Source organism: Octopus bimaculoides, chromosome 5, assembly GCF_046866305.1.
Source record: "Octopus bimaculoides isolate indiv1 chromosome 5, ASM4686630v1, whole genome shotgun sequence".
Lineage (NCBI taxonomy): Eukaryota > Metazoa > Mollusca > Cephalopoda > Octopoda > Octopodidae > Octopus > Octopus bimaculoides.
In genome coordinates this window covers 5,829,841-5,846,723 of record NC_142932.1, presented here as the reverse complement: position 1 = coordinate 5,846,723, position 16,883 = coordinate 5,829,841, and the positions used below count along the sequence as shown (strand labels likewise).

Here is a 16,883-nt window from a genome sequence, read left to right as displayed (position 1 = left end):
GTATTTTTTCTTCAACAGAGATTCATTGAAGCAGAAAATGACATTTAGTTATTGGTTTACTTACTGATAAGGAATGGATGTGTTCTGTATGTCAACTTTTGAATGAATTCTCCATGAGCCCAACTTATCTTTTTTTTTTCAATCTGACATCAAGAACTTGGTTCAGTAATGCTTTTTTAAGGTGGTCACTATTTATCAGGCATTTGCATTCAAATGATGAGTTAATGGTGTCTCTTTATATGTTAGTGAATAATATATTTGTAATGATCATCCAACTATAGCCAACTTTAATATTATTTTTTATTAAATAGCTTGTGTTTATAGACGATAGCTTAGTGATACTCTCTCTCACTCTCTGGCTGCTCTTGTTTAGGCATAGTCTTGTTTTTCACTGAGTTTGTGTGTGATCTGACTAAATATCTTTGTGTCAGGAAATATTGGAAATCCTTTTAATGTTCTTAAAAATTTATTTGTTGATGATAAAGATTTTTGTCATATATAAATTTCACATTTGTCTTTTTATAATACATAATGCAGTGTAAAGGAAGTTGATTGCATAATGATTTTAGCTATAATTTTAAAATTAAGTACTTATTATTTCTATTCTAACCTGTCTTTTTTTTCTCTTTATGTAGCAGGTTGTTAATCCGTCATCTCTGTACAGCCTTATGTCTTAAATACATAATCTATTTATCAGGATATGAGCATGCATATATTCAAAAATTGAAGTTATTCACTTTAAGGATGACTTGGGGAAACTCACTTTGGTGACTGTGAGGAGCTTAACAAGATTACTAATGTTTGCATTATTATTATTATTATGTGTGTGTGTGTGTGTATTAAGCAATCCCAAACAAAAACAATTTTTGAAATATTTCCAACTTTAATAATGAAATCAATTTTAGAACTTAATGACAAAAAAAAAATTATGGATTAGAAGAAGTTACATATATAATGTCATGTTTCAACAATATTGCTTATTTTAAAGTTTGAAATGATTTTGTCCCAACTTTTAAAGAAAACTAACCAGTGAAAAAGTTTTGAAGAGTATTATTTTTTTGTCTTGTTACTGTTCATGTGATAAGACTTAACATTCAAGTTTAATTTGCTTTAACCCTATGGACAAGAACAGTTATTTTATTTATTGAACCAAACAATTTTTTTGCTTTTGCTTTTTTTAAAAATTGATTTAATTTTGAAAGGCAAGAACTGGCTTTTTCCTATCACAGCATTCCAACAAGAGGACCTTCAAAATGGCCACAACAGGAGCCTTCAGCCAAAGCTGAGGTAGGACCAGATGAACCCAGAATTGATGAAGCAGTCACTGCTCTGGATTTTTACAATTCCGATTTAAATTTAGTTATTGACGCTGATTGGTAAGGACTTTAGCTTCCTATTGTTCTTCAGTTTCTGTTTACTACATGACTTATCAAGTTATATTACAATTCTCCAAGTTAGATTAACTATTCTCTTTCACATAGATATCTTAGAGTAACAGATAATAAAAGAATTTTCAAGTATATTAAAAATATTGGGTTATATTAAAAATTATATTCGAATATTCTTTTACTGGTTTCATTTATTGAACAGTGATTATTTTTAGTCACTATTTTCTAAGGTATAATTGATTACATTGACCCCAGTACCTGTTTTGTTGACCTTGGCGGGATGAAAGGCAGAGTAGGTCACACTGGAATTTGAACTTTGGATGTAAAAAAATATTAATACTTATTGGTTGTTTCTGCTTCTAGATTTTCTTTTCATAATGTGTGTGTGTGTGTGTATATATATATATATATATATATATATATATATATATATATATATATATCTAACACACATAGGTGCATGGGCACGTACATGTTTTTATATATATATATATATATGTATGTATGTTTATATACATCCCTGTCATAGGAAGACACAACAGCAATGGATGTTAGGACAAGATTCCTGCTGTGTTTGAGCACATTTGTAACTGTGCACTTCCATTCTTCCTTCACTATAGGGCTATCATATACATTTATACATACACATTCATATGTATACCTATATATACATTTTGTTTTTAAGTGAAGTTATATATAAGAACAATTTAATATTAAACTGAAGGATTACTCACTACTTTTTAGTAGAGTATACGTATTCATTTTTACATGGAAAAGTTTGACATTGCTTGTGTATATATACACATGTACATATGTATAAATGTGAGTATATGTATATATAGCTAAACACACTTGTATGTGTGTGTATAGATATATGTATGAATGTTTATACACACATTCCTTCAACCTTCATATCAAATGTCATCCTCACAAAAGGTGCCAGCTAACTTATTAGGAATTACTAATATACTTTGAAAAAGTTATTTGCTACAATTTCTCTAATTCTTCAGTAATCACAGACCTACATAACTGAACAGTGACTTTTTTGTAATAAATTGTATTAAATTAAAGGACTATATTTTCCACTGTTAAAAAAAAAAAAAAAAAATCAACTTGAATCCATAAACTGTTTCTGGTATTTCATGAAATACCAGAAGGAAAATATATCCATTCAAAGATTGGGTCTTCATTTGCAAATATATAACTGAGTAAAATGTCAATATGAATCTGGTAAATGGTTTTAACTATAAATTCATAATTGAATTTTACAAGGGTATTTGAATCTAGAAGTGCACTCACACCGAAACAAAAATAAATTCAAATAATGACTCTGTCTTTAGGCCTTACAAAATTTACTGAAAATTTATATATATATATATATATATATATATATATATACACATACATACACATATACACGGAGATGTACTTGCATAGCAAGTGACCTGATCTGAGATCGTGTGTTGGAACAAAAACAATTGCAGCATGGAAGGTGTTTATAAGCCATTTAGGAAACACACAAAAGCCATTAGATCACTTCAACATTTAAATTTAATTTGCCAAAATATTTTCGTCGCTTTGAGACCGCGGCCTGTTCACTGACAAAATTCTGTATGATATTATACATTATAAGTACTGATTTGAGATGGAGAACAAGTCCTCTGATGGTACTTAACTGTGTGCTTTTCACTTGCCTGACCACTGCGTTATCGACTTTTGTCAGTGGGCTTGTTGCTTTTACTTTTTGTCATTGATGATATAATGTTTATCATTTTACGTTAAAAGTTTTCAGCTGATTCTTTCATATTTGTCCTCTTAATATCATTATTCCTATTATCATATTTCTGTTGAAATACAATACCTCCATTTTAATTAATTTTGAGGAAAATGAAGAATTTAGTTGAATAACTTTGTCATTAATAATTAATTTGGAACATAAATTAGCATGAAATTTTAATGGCAGGTTTTAACCAAGACCACTTTGAAATAGGAAATTTGTATTGTAGAACATTTGGTCTCACACAGGTTGGTGTCAAAAGGGTTAAATATATTGTGTTAAATGAACTAAGTTTTCACATAGTTGTTATTAATGTTATTCTTTGAAAACGTTTGCTTTTCTACTCAAACATCTATTCAGTAAGATTAATAATTAATGGAGTAGTTAATGAATGATACTCGAAAGCTTTAGTTTCAAGTGGTTTGCTACAGTGTAATGAATGAATAAGACATATTTATCTGTGATTCAAGTTGATAATAAACATACAAAAATGTCTTGTGATATAATAAATGATATTTATATTCTAAAATTACAATTCTACCTAATTTTATACTTTGAATAGTTATTAGTATGTTTTCCTCTTTGAAACTTTCTATCCCCTGTAATTGTTAATAATACAGTAATGAAACCTTTGTGTTCAATTTGTTGTATTTACATTCTTTTGAATAACAAACCTTGTCAGTTTATCTTACAATTATTTAAAAAAAATTTCTAACAGTTTTAAATATTCCAAGACTTACGCTATGTCCTTGGTATTGTAGCAAGGTTGTAGCTTTGATCAATGTACATTTTAAGTAATTTTACTAAATTCTATTTCAGCTTAATGTTACTATTCTACAAGTAATATTTTATGTTTGCTTGTGTAGTAATTATATTAATAATAGCTTAAACAAATTTAAAAGTCAATCTTAATGTAGTACAATGGATTCATGAGATATAGCAAATTTTAACTGTCAATATATATCTCATTTTCAAGTTGTGTTAGCCATGATTCAAGTAATGTTCTTCTAGCAGGTTATCTACCTAAACAAAATCTAGCCTGTCAGTAAATCCTCTAGAAGACACTATGCATTAAGCACTACACCATTTAATTGCTCAAAGTATGCTGACATGTTTATAGTAACAAAGTAATTTGAATCAAGCTTAGTTTAACTTTAATTTGATTTGTACAAATATATATTTTATTGTATTGCTATATTTTTAGATATAGGTTATGTATTTTGCCACATGGATTTGTATTGTTATATGTATATTTTTATCTAGCTATGGAGCAAAGAGTTTGACTGAGCCAGATGGGTTCTGTTTCACTTGGGCTGGAGCCAGGGCCACCTATGGTGTAACCAGAGGAAAGGTATTCATAAACGTCACCATCACAACATTTGTTTTTCAGATTATTCTCATCGAACTTTTTTTTTTTTAATGTGTGGCTGTTTATGTGTGTATGTCACCATTAGAAAGTTTGATTTACTCAACACTTAGATTTTGAAACAGTTATCTTTCAAGGAAGCAAATATTATTTTCTCCACTAAAACCCAGTTAGGTTGATTAAATGTATCAATGTGTATTAATAGTACAAAATTAAAACAGCACTGGTAATATTGACATGCTTAGTTTTTTTGGGTTTTTTTTACTTGGTAGATAGATAATATATTGTCAGGAATTCTTCCTTGTTGAACATTTAATTCTCAAGTTGAATAACTGAATAGTGTGTGCATGTATGTTGTATATCCTTTATTAATAGAGCAGAAATTGAATTACTTGTTTTGCCTGCTGTTTTTGTGAGCTAACCTACAAACATGTAAAATACCTAGGTATTAAGTTAATGATTAAAAAAATATATATACTTAAGAAATAAAAAGGTGACTGTCTTTCTCTCCGACATGGAAACATGGATGAAACTAAAATTATATATCTTAGTCATTTGAATGTGTGAATCATGGACTAATAGGGAAGACAGTGTCTGTTAATATGGAAAATATGATAAATCAGGTAACCTAGTAATAATTGTTCACTATTTTGTAATATAAAATAAGAGAGCTTTAGTATAATATACACTACTACACAATTTAAAATTACTAAATTATGATAAAGAATATGTAGTTGAGTATTTTGCTATAACTCTACAGTAGTGTTTATTCTGCATCTGAAGGTAGAGTGACAGGAAATCATCAGACTCTTCTAAAATGTGTACAAGTGAGTGATATTGTCAGATTGCTTGTAGGCAGTTATGCAGCCTGTTGAAAGTGACTGCTTCAAAAAAAGTCCAAAAGTGTTCAATATAAACTTTGAAAATGTTCATAGTAAATGATAGTCTCTATGTAGTGAGTGGTAATGTCTATGAGAATCTTCTTTTTTTTTTTTTTTTTCCTGTCTTGTGATTTGATTACAATTTCTTTATGAATGACAATTTGATAGCCGTTCCTGAAAGTCATTTTCCATTGTTTCCTTTTGCTAACATTTACAAAGAGTGCCAAAGGAAATTTATCTCAAATCTTTTAAAATTCAAATTGATTTCAATATTATACAACTTTTCAACCATTTGTCAAAGTTGTAGCCTTCATCTTCCATATAACTGCAAAAAGTGCAAACTTGATGTTGTAGGCTTTGTTGGTTTGTAGATTCCAAAATATCTTGATGTGCACCTTTCGTACTTCAACATGACCATTACTTCATCCAAAATATTCTTTTTCTACCACCCCATGTAGGCTACCATTATTCTCTGGTCCATTGACTGAAAAAGAATATTATGCATCTATTGGGTTGGCACCCAAGTTCCCACCTTTCTTTTAATTAAAATTTTTTAAAAGGCTTAATAAAAAATAACAACTAATTAATCAATAATGTATTCGCCCTTTTTGTTTACAACTTCTTCCCAACATCCAACAAGATTTTCAATACCTTGTTGGTAGAAATCACCTGATTTCGACTTGAAAAATTGATCCAACCAAGCTCTCAATTCTGCATCAGTATTGAATGGAAATCTGTTGGTGCCAAATTAGGTACGGCGGGTGAGGCAGCACTTCCCAGCCATGTGTTTCAATGGTTTCCTAGGTCATATTGGTGATATGAGGGCGGGTGTCATCGTGCAGCAGAAGAACTCCATGCTGCCGATTAGGTCTTTTCTCTTGAATAGCCGTGTTGAGTTGTTCCATCTGTTGAACATGGAGTTCCGTGTTGACTGTTTGGTTCCATTCAAGCAATTCGTAATGGATAATCCCTTCCCAGTCCCACCATACGCACAACATCGTTTTATGCAGATGAAGATCTTGTTTCATGGACGGTGTCGCTTGTTTACCAGGGCTAAGCCATACCTTACACTGCTTCATATTGATGTACAGGCACCATTTTTCTTCGCCAGTAATGATTCGGTGAAGAAATCATTGTTTGTGTCCATGAATTGAGCAGTGACAAGCAAGTAAACCAGCGGAGATTGTGGCTCTTTGATTTTTGTTGTTGTCACTCAAAGCATGCGGAACCCATGCTCCATACTTCTGAACCTTTCCCATTGAGTGAAAATGCTTCTCTATAGCAGTGTGGGAGCATTCCATTTTCTCTGCCAGTTCCCTTGTTGTTTGATGAGAATATTCATGCAAAAGTTGGTTTAATTGCTCTTCATCAAACTCAACTGGATGGTCAGAACGAGGTGCGTCTTTGAGGTCAAAATTTCCATTTTTGAACTTGGTATACCAATCACGAGTGGTTCTTTCAGCTATGGCACCCTCTCCATACACAGCACAAATGTCGTGAGCAGCTTTTGCAGCCTTAGAACCTTGATTAAAAGCAAAAAGGAGGTGTAGAAAATGCTCGTTTTTCTTAACTTGACATTCCATTTTAACAGTCTGAAAATAAACAAAAATTAACTAAAATTAACTAGAAAGAAAACAAAATAGATTCCAAAGTGATTCAAAATAGAATTCTTGAAAAAGATAGATTCCAAAATTTAAAAATGCAATAAATTATAAAATTTAAAAGAAACAGTGGGAACTTAGTTGCCAACCCAATATGATTTTAAGAAATAGATATTTCTCTTTGATGGAAGAGAAATTAAATTTTATTAGCAGTTTTGACAACCTTATTCCAGTTGTTTACCTGATTTGGGGAAGTTAACTTATGATTCATGTAAAATATCTAGATATTGAGTTTCATTATTAAGTTTTAGAGGAACTGAGAAGGGACCGTCTTGAAATTAGAAATAGGTCTACAATAATTTAGTAAATCATGTATTTATTGCAAAAAGCTTATGGAAGTCATATAAACACACACATCCACAAATTATCTGTTTAAATTTTTAAGGGGAAATAGAGCAGGTTATAAAATCAGAACTAATGTTTACAGGAAAAAAGTTTACCTGCTAAATTTTGTAATTTTTTGCGGGGTTTATGTGTCTTTGTTTGATTTGAATTATGTATATCTTTTCTGTGTGTGTGTGTGTGTTCTTTACTCTATGTACATGAGTAAACACTGGTGTTTGTGTGTGTATTGGGTCATCTTATAAATAACGTGGGTTTTTTTCAATTGCATGAACTAAAAGTTGGAGGGGGACAGGATAAAATACCTGCATCAACTTGTTATAAAAGCAGGTAGTTATTTTACCTTGTTCTTATTCTTAGTGCAAGTTTTGAAGAGTGCAGTTTGATTTTAACAGTTATTCTTTCAAAGCTATAATGGAAGTGACAAAGGAGCATATTTGGCATATTTTGTTTTATGAGTTCAATAAAGGCAACAACGCAATGGAAAGTGCGAGGAATGTTAATGCAGTATATGGGGATTGGACAACAAGCGTAAGCCAGTGTCAGCAGTGATTCCAGAAATTCAGTGTCAGAAACTACAGCCTAGAAGATGAGTTTCATCCCGGAAGATCTGTAGAGCTCAACAAAGATGTCCTGCAAACCCTGGTGGAGCAAAATCCTATCGTAACTGTTCAAGAACTAGAAAAGAAGCTTGGATTTGGTCATTTAACCACTCAGTCCTTTTCCTTCTAGTGCTGACTACACTATCTTTGGTTTCACGATGAAAGGTGTTCTTCCATCAAGATAATGCTTGGCCACATACAGTGAGGATGACATTCCAAAGGCTGCAGCAGCTTGAATGGGAAACGATGCCCCACCCACCATATTCGTCAGACATTGCCTCATCTAATTATCATTTATTCTGTAGTCTTCAAACTCATTTGGACAGAAAAAATATGAATTTTGTAGACGAGGTCAGAACAGTACTGGAGGAGTATTTTCCGTCACGGACAAGTGAATTTTGTAAGAAGAGCCTTGCAAATCTACCAAATAGATAGAAGAGCATTGTAGAAAATGGGGAGTATATTTTAAGTCAAAAAAGAACTTTGTTTATCTTTATTTTGAAAAATAAAAGATGTATTAAAAAACCGCATTATTTATGGGGTCACCCAATATATACTTGTCTGTGTGTGTGTATGTATGTATATACCTGTGTGTATTCCTTTGTTCATTTTATGTCCATTTTTCCATGTTTGCATTGGTTCGATGAATGTTATTGAGGCAGTTGTCAGCAGGATGCTCTTGTTGCTAACCTGTATCTGTTTATCTAGTAAGGGTTTTCTTACCCCATATGGCTTCAAAGTATGAAGGGAGCAAATGATTTGTTGGCAGAACTGCCTGTACCTGACAGCCTTTATTTAATTGTAGATGTAAACCAACACATAATACATGCATCACACCTACACGTGTGTGTATGTATGTATAACTTTGTGGTAAAGAAGTTCACTTACCAGCTTCAAAGTTAGTCCCACTATGTGGCCCCTTGAGCAAGTGTCTTCTGTCTTCTGCCATAGTTCTCCAGACCAACCTAAGCCATGTGATTGTATTTGGTAGACTGCTTTATTAATTTAGGTAAGCAGTATGTTTGTATGATGAGAGCTGTGATTACCATATATTGTATTTCACATTCTTGAAGTATTATTTCATGTCCTCTCTCTTTTTAAAATATCCATCATATGTGATAATCCTTGCTAATGCACTTGCATCTGTCACAAGGCTACATAGTCTATATTGTCAGATTGTAAAGTTTTCTTATTAAAGCACAGATGTTACTTGTTTTGAATGCGCTTTTCTGACTAAACAATTGTCATTTAAATGTCCTTGGACTATCAATTGAGGAGATCCAATTCATTGCTGATATAGTTAATTATACTTTGTCCACAGTTGTAAGTTATTTGTTTCTATGTTTTACTTCTGTGAATATATTTTACAAGCAAATATGATAATGAACTTAAGGACAGAGAAAAATGTAATACCGATAAGATACCCCTGTGCAAGATGCATTTTTGGAATGCAGGGCAACAAATTTAATGAGTTTTTCTCATTTCTCAGAAGTGAGTTGGTATATCTTGCTGTAGTTAAATGCTCAACAGCATTTATTATTATTTTTTTTTTTTTTTTAGAGATGTTGGCTAATTGGAAAGATTTGATAATGTAACTTCACTTCAAACATGTTCTTATGGTTATTTGCTTTTATCCTGGATAATTTTGTTAAATAAGGAACTGTTTATTCTGCCACATATTTTCTTTTACAAGTTTAACATTATCACCATCGTCATCATTTGACCTGTTTTCTATGCTGGCATAGATTGAACAGTTTGACAGGATCTGGCAAACTGCAGAACTATGCCAAGCTCCAGTGTCAGCTTTGGCTTAGTTTGTTGGTTGGATGCCCTTCCTAACACCAAGTACTTTATAGTGGGTACTGAGTGTTTTTTTTTTCCATACCACTGGCACTAGTGAGGTTGCAAAGTAACTTGATAAACAAAAACAGGTGTAAAATGAAAAAGTAAAAAGCTCCCACTGCTGACATGGAAGTGTGGGTATTTGAGGAGGCGAGGTGGCTTTATGCCAGGTGTTTAAAGCTAAAATATTATAGAGGGACAAGGATAGGTGTCTTGCTATAGAGAAGATACATGTCTATCACACATGGAGTGGGTGAGAGTAGATTGAAAAAGATAAAGATGATAGTGATGGAGTGTCAGAGCAAATTTTCAGAGTACGAGAGAATGCAGTGGACCGGGGGGGGGGGATAGGGGGAGAGAGTGGGTATTTTCATAAAAGTGTGAAAGGAGAATAATAGATGGTTAAAGATGGGGGTAGAGGTGAATGTAATGATTGATAGACAAGGTTGGAGGTACAGTTGATGGGAAATTTCAATATATAGAAGTGGGTATGGTGAGAGAGATAGATTTCTCATGTTATATCATTGTAGCACAATGACCCTGTAAGAAAAGACAACAAATATCTTATACATGATGCACTAGAAGGCTTCCTTTCATTGTGAGGGATTTGGAGTTGGAATGGTCGATAGCCATTTGGGTGGGTCTTGTGTTCCAGCTTTACTCTTTTATATGGTTAAATTATTACACTAACATTATGTTGTATTAGAAAATTTCCAACATTATATATTCTTGTTCATATTTGCCTTACAGCTCTCCATCAGTTTGTCACGTTAGTTAAACTTGTAATTTCTTTGCTTATATAGTTCTCCATTAGTTTTCAACTCCATTATCTCATATGAGATGTCTTTTATACAGTAATTGTACTTTTTATGTTGAACCAATATACATTGTGGGTGCGAGGTACTAAATATGAATATTCAGCATTATTTATGGTATGTAATATACGCGCGCGTGCACACACACACACACACATGCAAAGAATGTACTAAGTGCTTGTAAAAAACTTTTGCTGGCCATAAATGGAAGGAAACCTTGTAATGTTATATGGCTTGTACCAAATTTTAACTCCTCATTTCTCTTACAGGCTTATCATCGGCACCAACGTAACAGATTACAATCTTACACTGGAAATGAAATGGCACACTGTGCTCATGTTTCTAGCTGCCAACCACTGCAACTCAGAAATGTTCAGCTTATTCAATGTGGCCTTCATGTTTATAGTCAGGAAGGAACTGGTGGCCTTTGGTGGGGACATGTTATCTGTGGTCTTAGGAAAATATATTCTCAGTTATCAGACATTATCAGGATGGTTCCAGCCATGAACAACAACACTACCTGGTCTTTTAGGACTATTTCACTGCTACTTGAAATGGTAGAGTCTTCTCTCCAGTGCATTTCACATGAGGACATCGGGTACAAGTTCTACATGGCAAGTAGAGGCCTGTTCATGTCCAGGAAAACTCAGGGGAGTCATATGATCATACATTTTTTCCTTCCCCACTCCAGGCCAAATGGTCTCCTAGCTTTTCTGGTTTGAATCTCCTGAACTGATGTGTTTGGAACATCATTGAGGTGTTACTGGCTGGAAGGCCCACAGTCAAACACTTGGGGCTTGTTGTGGGTAGCATAGGTGAAGGCCACCTCATTCTGATATGCAGTTGTTTCTAAGGTCACATTAGGGCTGATGGTAATTTAATTAAATCTTATTTCTTTCATGTATCTAGTTGGAAGTGTTTACTTTTTTCAGGGGCTGTTTTTGGTCTGGTGATTTTTTTTTTTTTTTGTCTTGTTCTGAGTTACCGTATGTATGTGCGTGTGTTCTCATGCCAGCATGAGCTGTGAATGTGAAATGATGTTGATATATATATATATATATATATATATATATATATATATATATATATACACACACGTACATAAATATGTGTATGTATATATGTGCAGTACCTGGGACAAGTATCTTCTACTATAGTCTCAGGTCATTCAGTTTCAGTTGGTTTTGAAGTAACATCATATTTCAACAAATCTTTACTAGATTTTACAAACTGGTTCATATGCAGAACAGAGATAAGTCAAGAAAAGATATGGAGAAACACTAAGTGTTGTAATGTAGGAGTTGAGAGAAGACAGGCAGTTGAGGAGTGTTTGGTGGGAGGTACAGAAACTTAAAACATGTCTGTTTGTGACATTAAACTCTTTCTTTTTCTTCAGATTTTCATTAATCGTTCACTTTATCTCTCTCTCATATACTTACTCCTCTTCTCAGACAATAATGTGTATGTATAGGAATATGTTTATCATCATACTTAACATGAAATAAACTAATTGCTGTTTATTCAAAACACATCCTTATTTTTCTTAAAAAGACTTGCTGGCTTAAACAGTTATAAACTTTTGGTGACATTGAAGCCTACAAAATTGAATATTTTGTTATTTAAATACACAAGCAGATTAAGTAAATATAATGGTTGATAGAAGTATAAATCACAAATTAAAGGTAATACAAGCACAGTGGTTGAACTGAGAGAAAAGAAGTGAATGGAAGAGAAGGTAGATCAAAAGATGTTTATGAACGAATGTATAATATTGGAAGCAAAGAAAGTTAGCCATAGATAGCCAGACAAAAAGAAATAGGGAAACAAGTTGTGGGAAATATGACAGCTTTGTTGTATTTTCATATCCTGTAAATGATTTACAATGGAAACAATATATTTGGGATGGGGAAGGGAAGAAGGTGTAAAGCAAACTTCAGTTAAAACATACAACCAAAGAAAAGGAAGAATTGGAAGTTGAACAAAAGAGTCATCAAATGAGTGCAATATGCTAAAGAGATTTTTATAACCTTCTGTTCTATAATGAACAAGATAGTCTCAAAAATTTCTCAAACCATACAGGCCTGAAAACATTGCATCTTCAAAGATGTGTCTGAAATGAAATGAGAAATATATACAAACTTGATTAAATAGAACAAAGAACTGCATATTTATTGCTGCAAATAATTTAATTCTAATAAAACATTTTCAACATGTGTGCAGTTCAGACCATCATCATTTTTATGTCTGCCTCCCTGCTGGCATAGGTTGGACAGGTCATCACGGTCTGAGTCCCTTCCCATTAGGAGCTGTTGCTACTGATATGTGTCATTTTGCTTGGTTTCTATGGCTGGATGCCCTGTTTAATGCCAACCACTTTCCAGGGTGCACTTTCTCATGGCACCTACACAGGAGAGTTTAATAGTCCTTGATGAGGCTGAACTAGAGAGACCTCATAACCCTACACTACCACTGCTCATTCAACAAACCACTTTATAATGTGAACAGTGTGTGTGTGTGAGTGGTAGTGGTGGTGAGGCTTGTACTGATCAGGCAAGGTAAATTTGGAGAGATAATGTTTCCTTTTATGCATAGTTATACATAAAAGCAACTGGACAATGTTGGCAGGATCACTCAGTACATCTAAGTGGTGATTTACAAGGAAAGTTCTCAGGGAATTCAGAATTTTTATGTTTGTTGGCCAACAAACTTCAAGTCACTGTTGACTTGTATTTGTAAATATGTATATATAAATGTGTGTATATGTATCTATATTCATCTGTCTATCTATCTACACACACAGAGCAGTATATGCCTTAATGAATCTGTCAATTTCTTTCAGAGCTTCCAAGCTCTTTCAAATAGTGTGTAGTTCTTGGATGGAATCAACATGACACAATATAGCAAAGCAGGACCTTTCAATACAAGTACAATCCATTCACTGGTGTCAACACAATTTCCTTTTGTCCAGTTTGACCAATGGCTATATAAAATTGCTCTTGTCTAAGATATGCAACGAGATTGCACCCAGGAGCTTGTGATTGTGAAGCAAGCTTCTTAACTAGCCTCTTTTACTGTACCTATATGTGCAAAACAAACTTGTACAAGTAATCAAGTTATTTCCTACATTGAGTTACCAGACATTGCAATCCTTTATCTTATTGAGAAGCAACAACTTCAATCATTCTTTCCCACATTGTCCCATGTCTTCCTTTGTCTCTCTCTTCTGAAGTTCTGTTCCTTTGAACATGTGACACTTTTTTATGCAGTTGTTCTCTTTCATATATATATATAACATGCTCCTACCATTTCTGTCTTTTCTCTTTTACGTCGATTTCCTCTTATGTTCTGATTTTCTCTTGGCTCTTTTGTACTCTCTTGTTCATGTACACTAATAGTATGTATACAATGGAGCATGTCCACTTCATATTTCATTCTAATCATCATAAATTCTCTGCATTCAAAGCTTATGTTTTGCTACCATGCATACACACACACATGGTGCATAGCCTGGTGATTAGCATATTGAGCTCATCATCATAAGGTCATTGATTTGAGTCTGTTTTTGGTTGGTTCATTTGTTTCCTGAGCAAGACAATTTATGTTGTTCCAGTTTACTCAACTGAAAATGAGAACCAGCCTGTGCAGCCCTTTTAAGCTCCAGTGTGTGTATGTAAATGTTTATGTGTGTGTGTGTGTACATAATAATGAAATTATTGTGTACAGTGTTCAGGTACCCTACAACTCATCAAGGGTGCATGTATAGTACATAGAATTATGTACAAAAGTCAGTGAAGTGAACAGTGTATGAGTCATGATATACATGTGTCATGTCAATGTTCCATTCAACATTAGATGTATCTGCTAATATAGCTAGAAGCTTCCTGTCTCTATTTCAACAGCATTTCTCAAACATCCATATTTGTCATAAACTCTTAATGTTTGTAATATTAAAGTGAGCTTACTCATGCTCAGATAATATTGTACACTATAACAAAAATTACATGTACCTACAAAGACTGACTGCCAGGGGATGCTTGCTATATGTGAAAGACTATTATTTCCAGATTTACTCACAGCATCTGATGGCATCACAAGATGCTTTGTGACCATGTAAGTTTGATTTCAAGGGAAGATTTACACAACAAATGTACTCTGTCAGGTGTAGGGACAAGGAAATTTCTGTCTTATCTGGAGACCCTGGATTAAGGAACAACTTCTCGAACATTGCATCCTTCCATAATTACTTAGAGGACATTGTTGTGAACTCTGCCTCTGTAAAAAAAAAAAAAAAAAAAAATCATATATTGCAACGTCTGCAGTATCTATCAACCGGAAAACTGATCTATTGTTTTGTTGTCATCAAAGATACATCTTGTTAATTATAAAGGGCCTCCATCATTAATTAACTTTGAACCCTTGGTTGTTGAAAGCCTAGAAATAACATGTTAAGTCTATCATGCCCATGCATAATTGCGGAGTAAGCAATCTCTGCTTGTCTATAGTGAGATTATTTATTTTCTGCATACCATTAACATGGCCTTCCAGAACCCAGCTGCTTACTGATAAGTAATCTGACACCACCGGACCAGTTACATTGCCATGTGGAACAGCTTTAATTCATCCCATCACTATTTGATGTCACTACATTGTCAAATCCTACTTGCTGCCAACCATGTAACATCACCTGACTGTCTCCTCCTCTACCTTGTGAAAATAAACAAAATTATGTTGTTGCTATCTTTTCAAGCTATTCATGTAACCTGGACTAGCCAATGGAAGGTACCAAATATTCTCTCTCAGAAGCCATTTTTAGCGACCCTGTACATCTGGTTATGGAGTTCCTCGTCTGTGCTTATGATACTATGAGTAAGAGTGGCTTAGTGAACCTGTCAACATATATTTTTACAACTTGCTTAGCTTTGGTTCCTCAACCTCTAATAGAGTAGTAAGAGTACCATCATGACAATGTTTCTTGAGCAATTTTAAACTTAGTGGTGATCATCTCTTTCTGGGTCTGTTCATAGCCAAATTCTTCCAGGTAGAAAGATTGAGATGAATCAACTTCGGTATAGTACTGGTACTTTATAGGTCCTGGAAAGAAAGGCATAGTTTACCATAGCAGGATTTAAACTCAATATACAGGGAGCTAGAACAAATACTGAAAAGCAGTCTGTTAAACACTCCAACAACTAACTGTTGGCCAACAGCATCATCATCATCATTTAATGTCCACTTTTCCATGCTTGCATGGGTCAGATGGAATTTGTTGAGGTAGTTTTTCTGTAGTCAGATGCCCTTTCTGTCACTCACCTCACCTGTTTCTAAGCAAGGTAATATTTCATCATGGCCAGACGTTTTTCATGGAAAACTGAAAACAAACATTACTTGTATAATGGGTAGTATTCATTTACAACCATCACATAATGTCAAGGCAAGGGTACACACAAATACACATGCACGCGTGTGTGTGAATATATATTCACACACACACAAACAAGTTATAAGATGTGTATTTAGTGGTATTTTGTTAATTTATAATGAAACAGCTTAATATTCTCAATATAGCAATTATGTCCTATCATTGATTGTGTAATTCAGTTGATACCCCTCTAACTCTTCATGTTGTTTCTTTTTATGCCAACCATGGTCTGTGATCAAATGTCCTTCAATCATAACTATCCCATCTTGTTTTCAGATATATTACATCTATTATGTTATCCAATATGTCTATTTTTTCTTTTTCTTTTTTTGTTTGTTTAGATAATAAACTTTGATTTGAAGGATGTTTTGCTGCAATTTCTAGCAGCTCAAGCAACCACTTGGGGGCTTTCTCTTCAGCTCTTTATTGTGTTGTGTGGTTTTTGTAACAACAAAGGATGTAAAAACAGACCCACTTGCAAAATTTCTCTATTTAACTGTGTCTTGAAGATGATGATATTTTAAGTTTTGTTTAGCTTAAATTTAATTTTTAGAATTGTACTACACTACTGAGCCCAGATCAGCTTCTTGGGTAGACAGGTAGGTGTTGGTGGCTCATATTCCAGTTATATATATTTCGCAATGGTTGTGACAATTCCTGTTGTTGAGGAAATCTCTTTCATAGACTTTTATTATAGTGGATGTTTGAAAGTAGGGTTTGAATGTGTAACTCTGAGTCTGCTAGTTTGATACTGCTTCTGAAATGCTGTTATCTTTTTTACAAATGGAAG

At 33.5% G+C, this 16,883-nt stretch overlaps 1 protein-coding gene across 1 annotated transcript in view; it reads left to right on the top strand.

The window, feature by feature from the left end:
- Nucleotides 1–1,194: 1,194 nt before the first annotated feature.
- LOC106881971 (heterogeneous nuclear ribonucleoprotein U-like protein 1) overlaps nt 1,195–16,883 on the top strand; it is a gene marked incomplete at both ends in the record, with an annotated part of 33,401 nt that continues 17,712 nt past the window's right edge. The window contains 2 exons of the mRNA XM_052967975.2: nt 1,195–1,376; nt 4,429–4,516. Of these exons, the coding sequence (XP_052823935.2) occupies nt 1,195–1,376; nt 4,429–4,516 (270 nt within the window). The remainder of the gene's footprint in view (nt 1,377–4,428; nt 4,517–16,883) is intronic.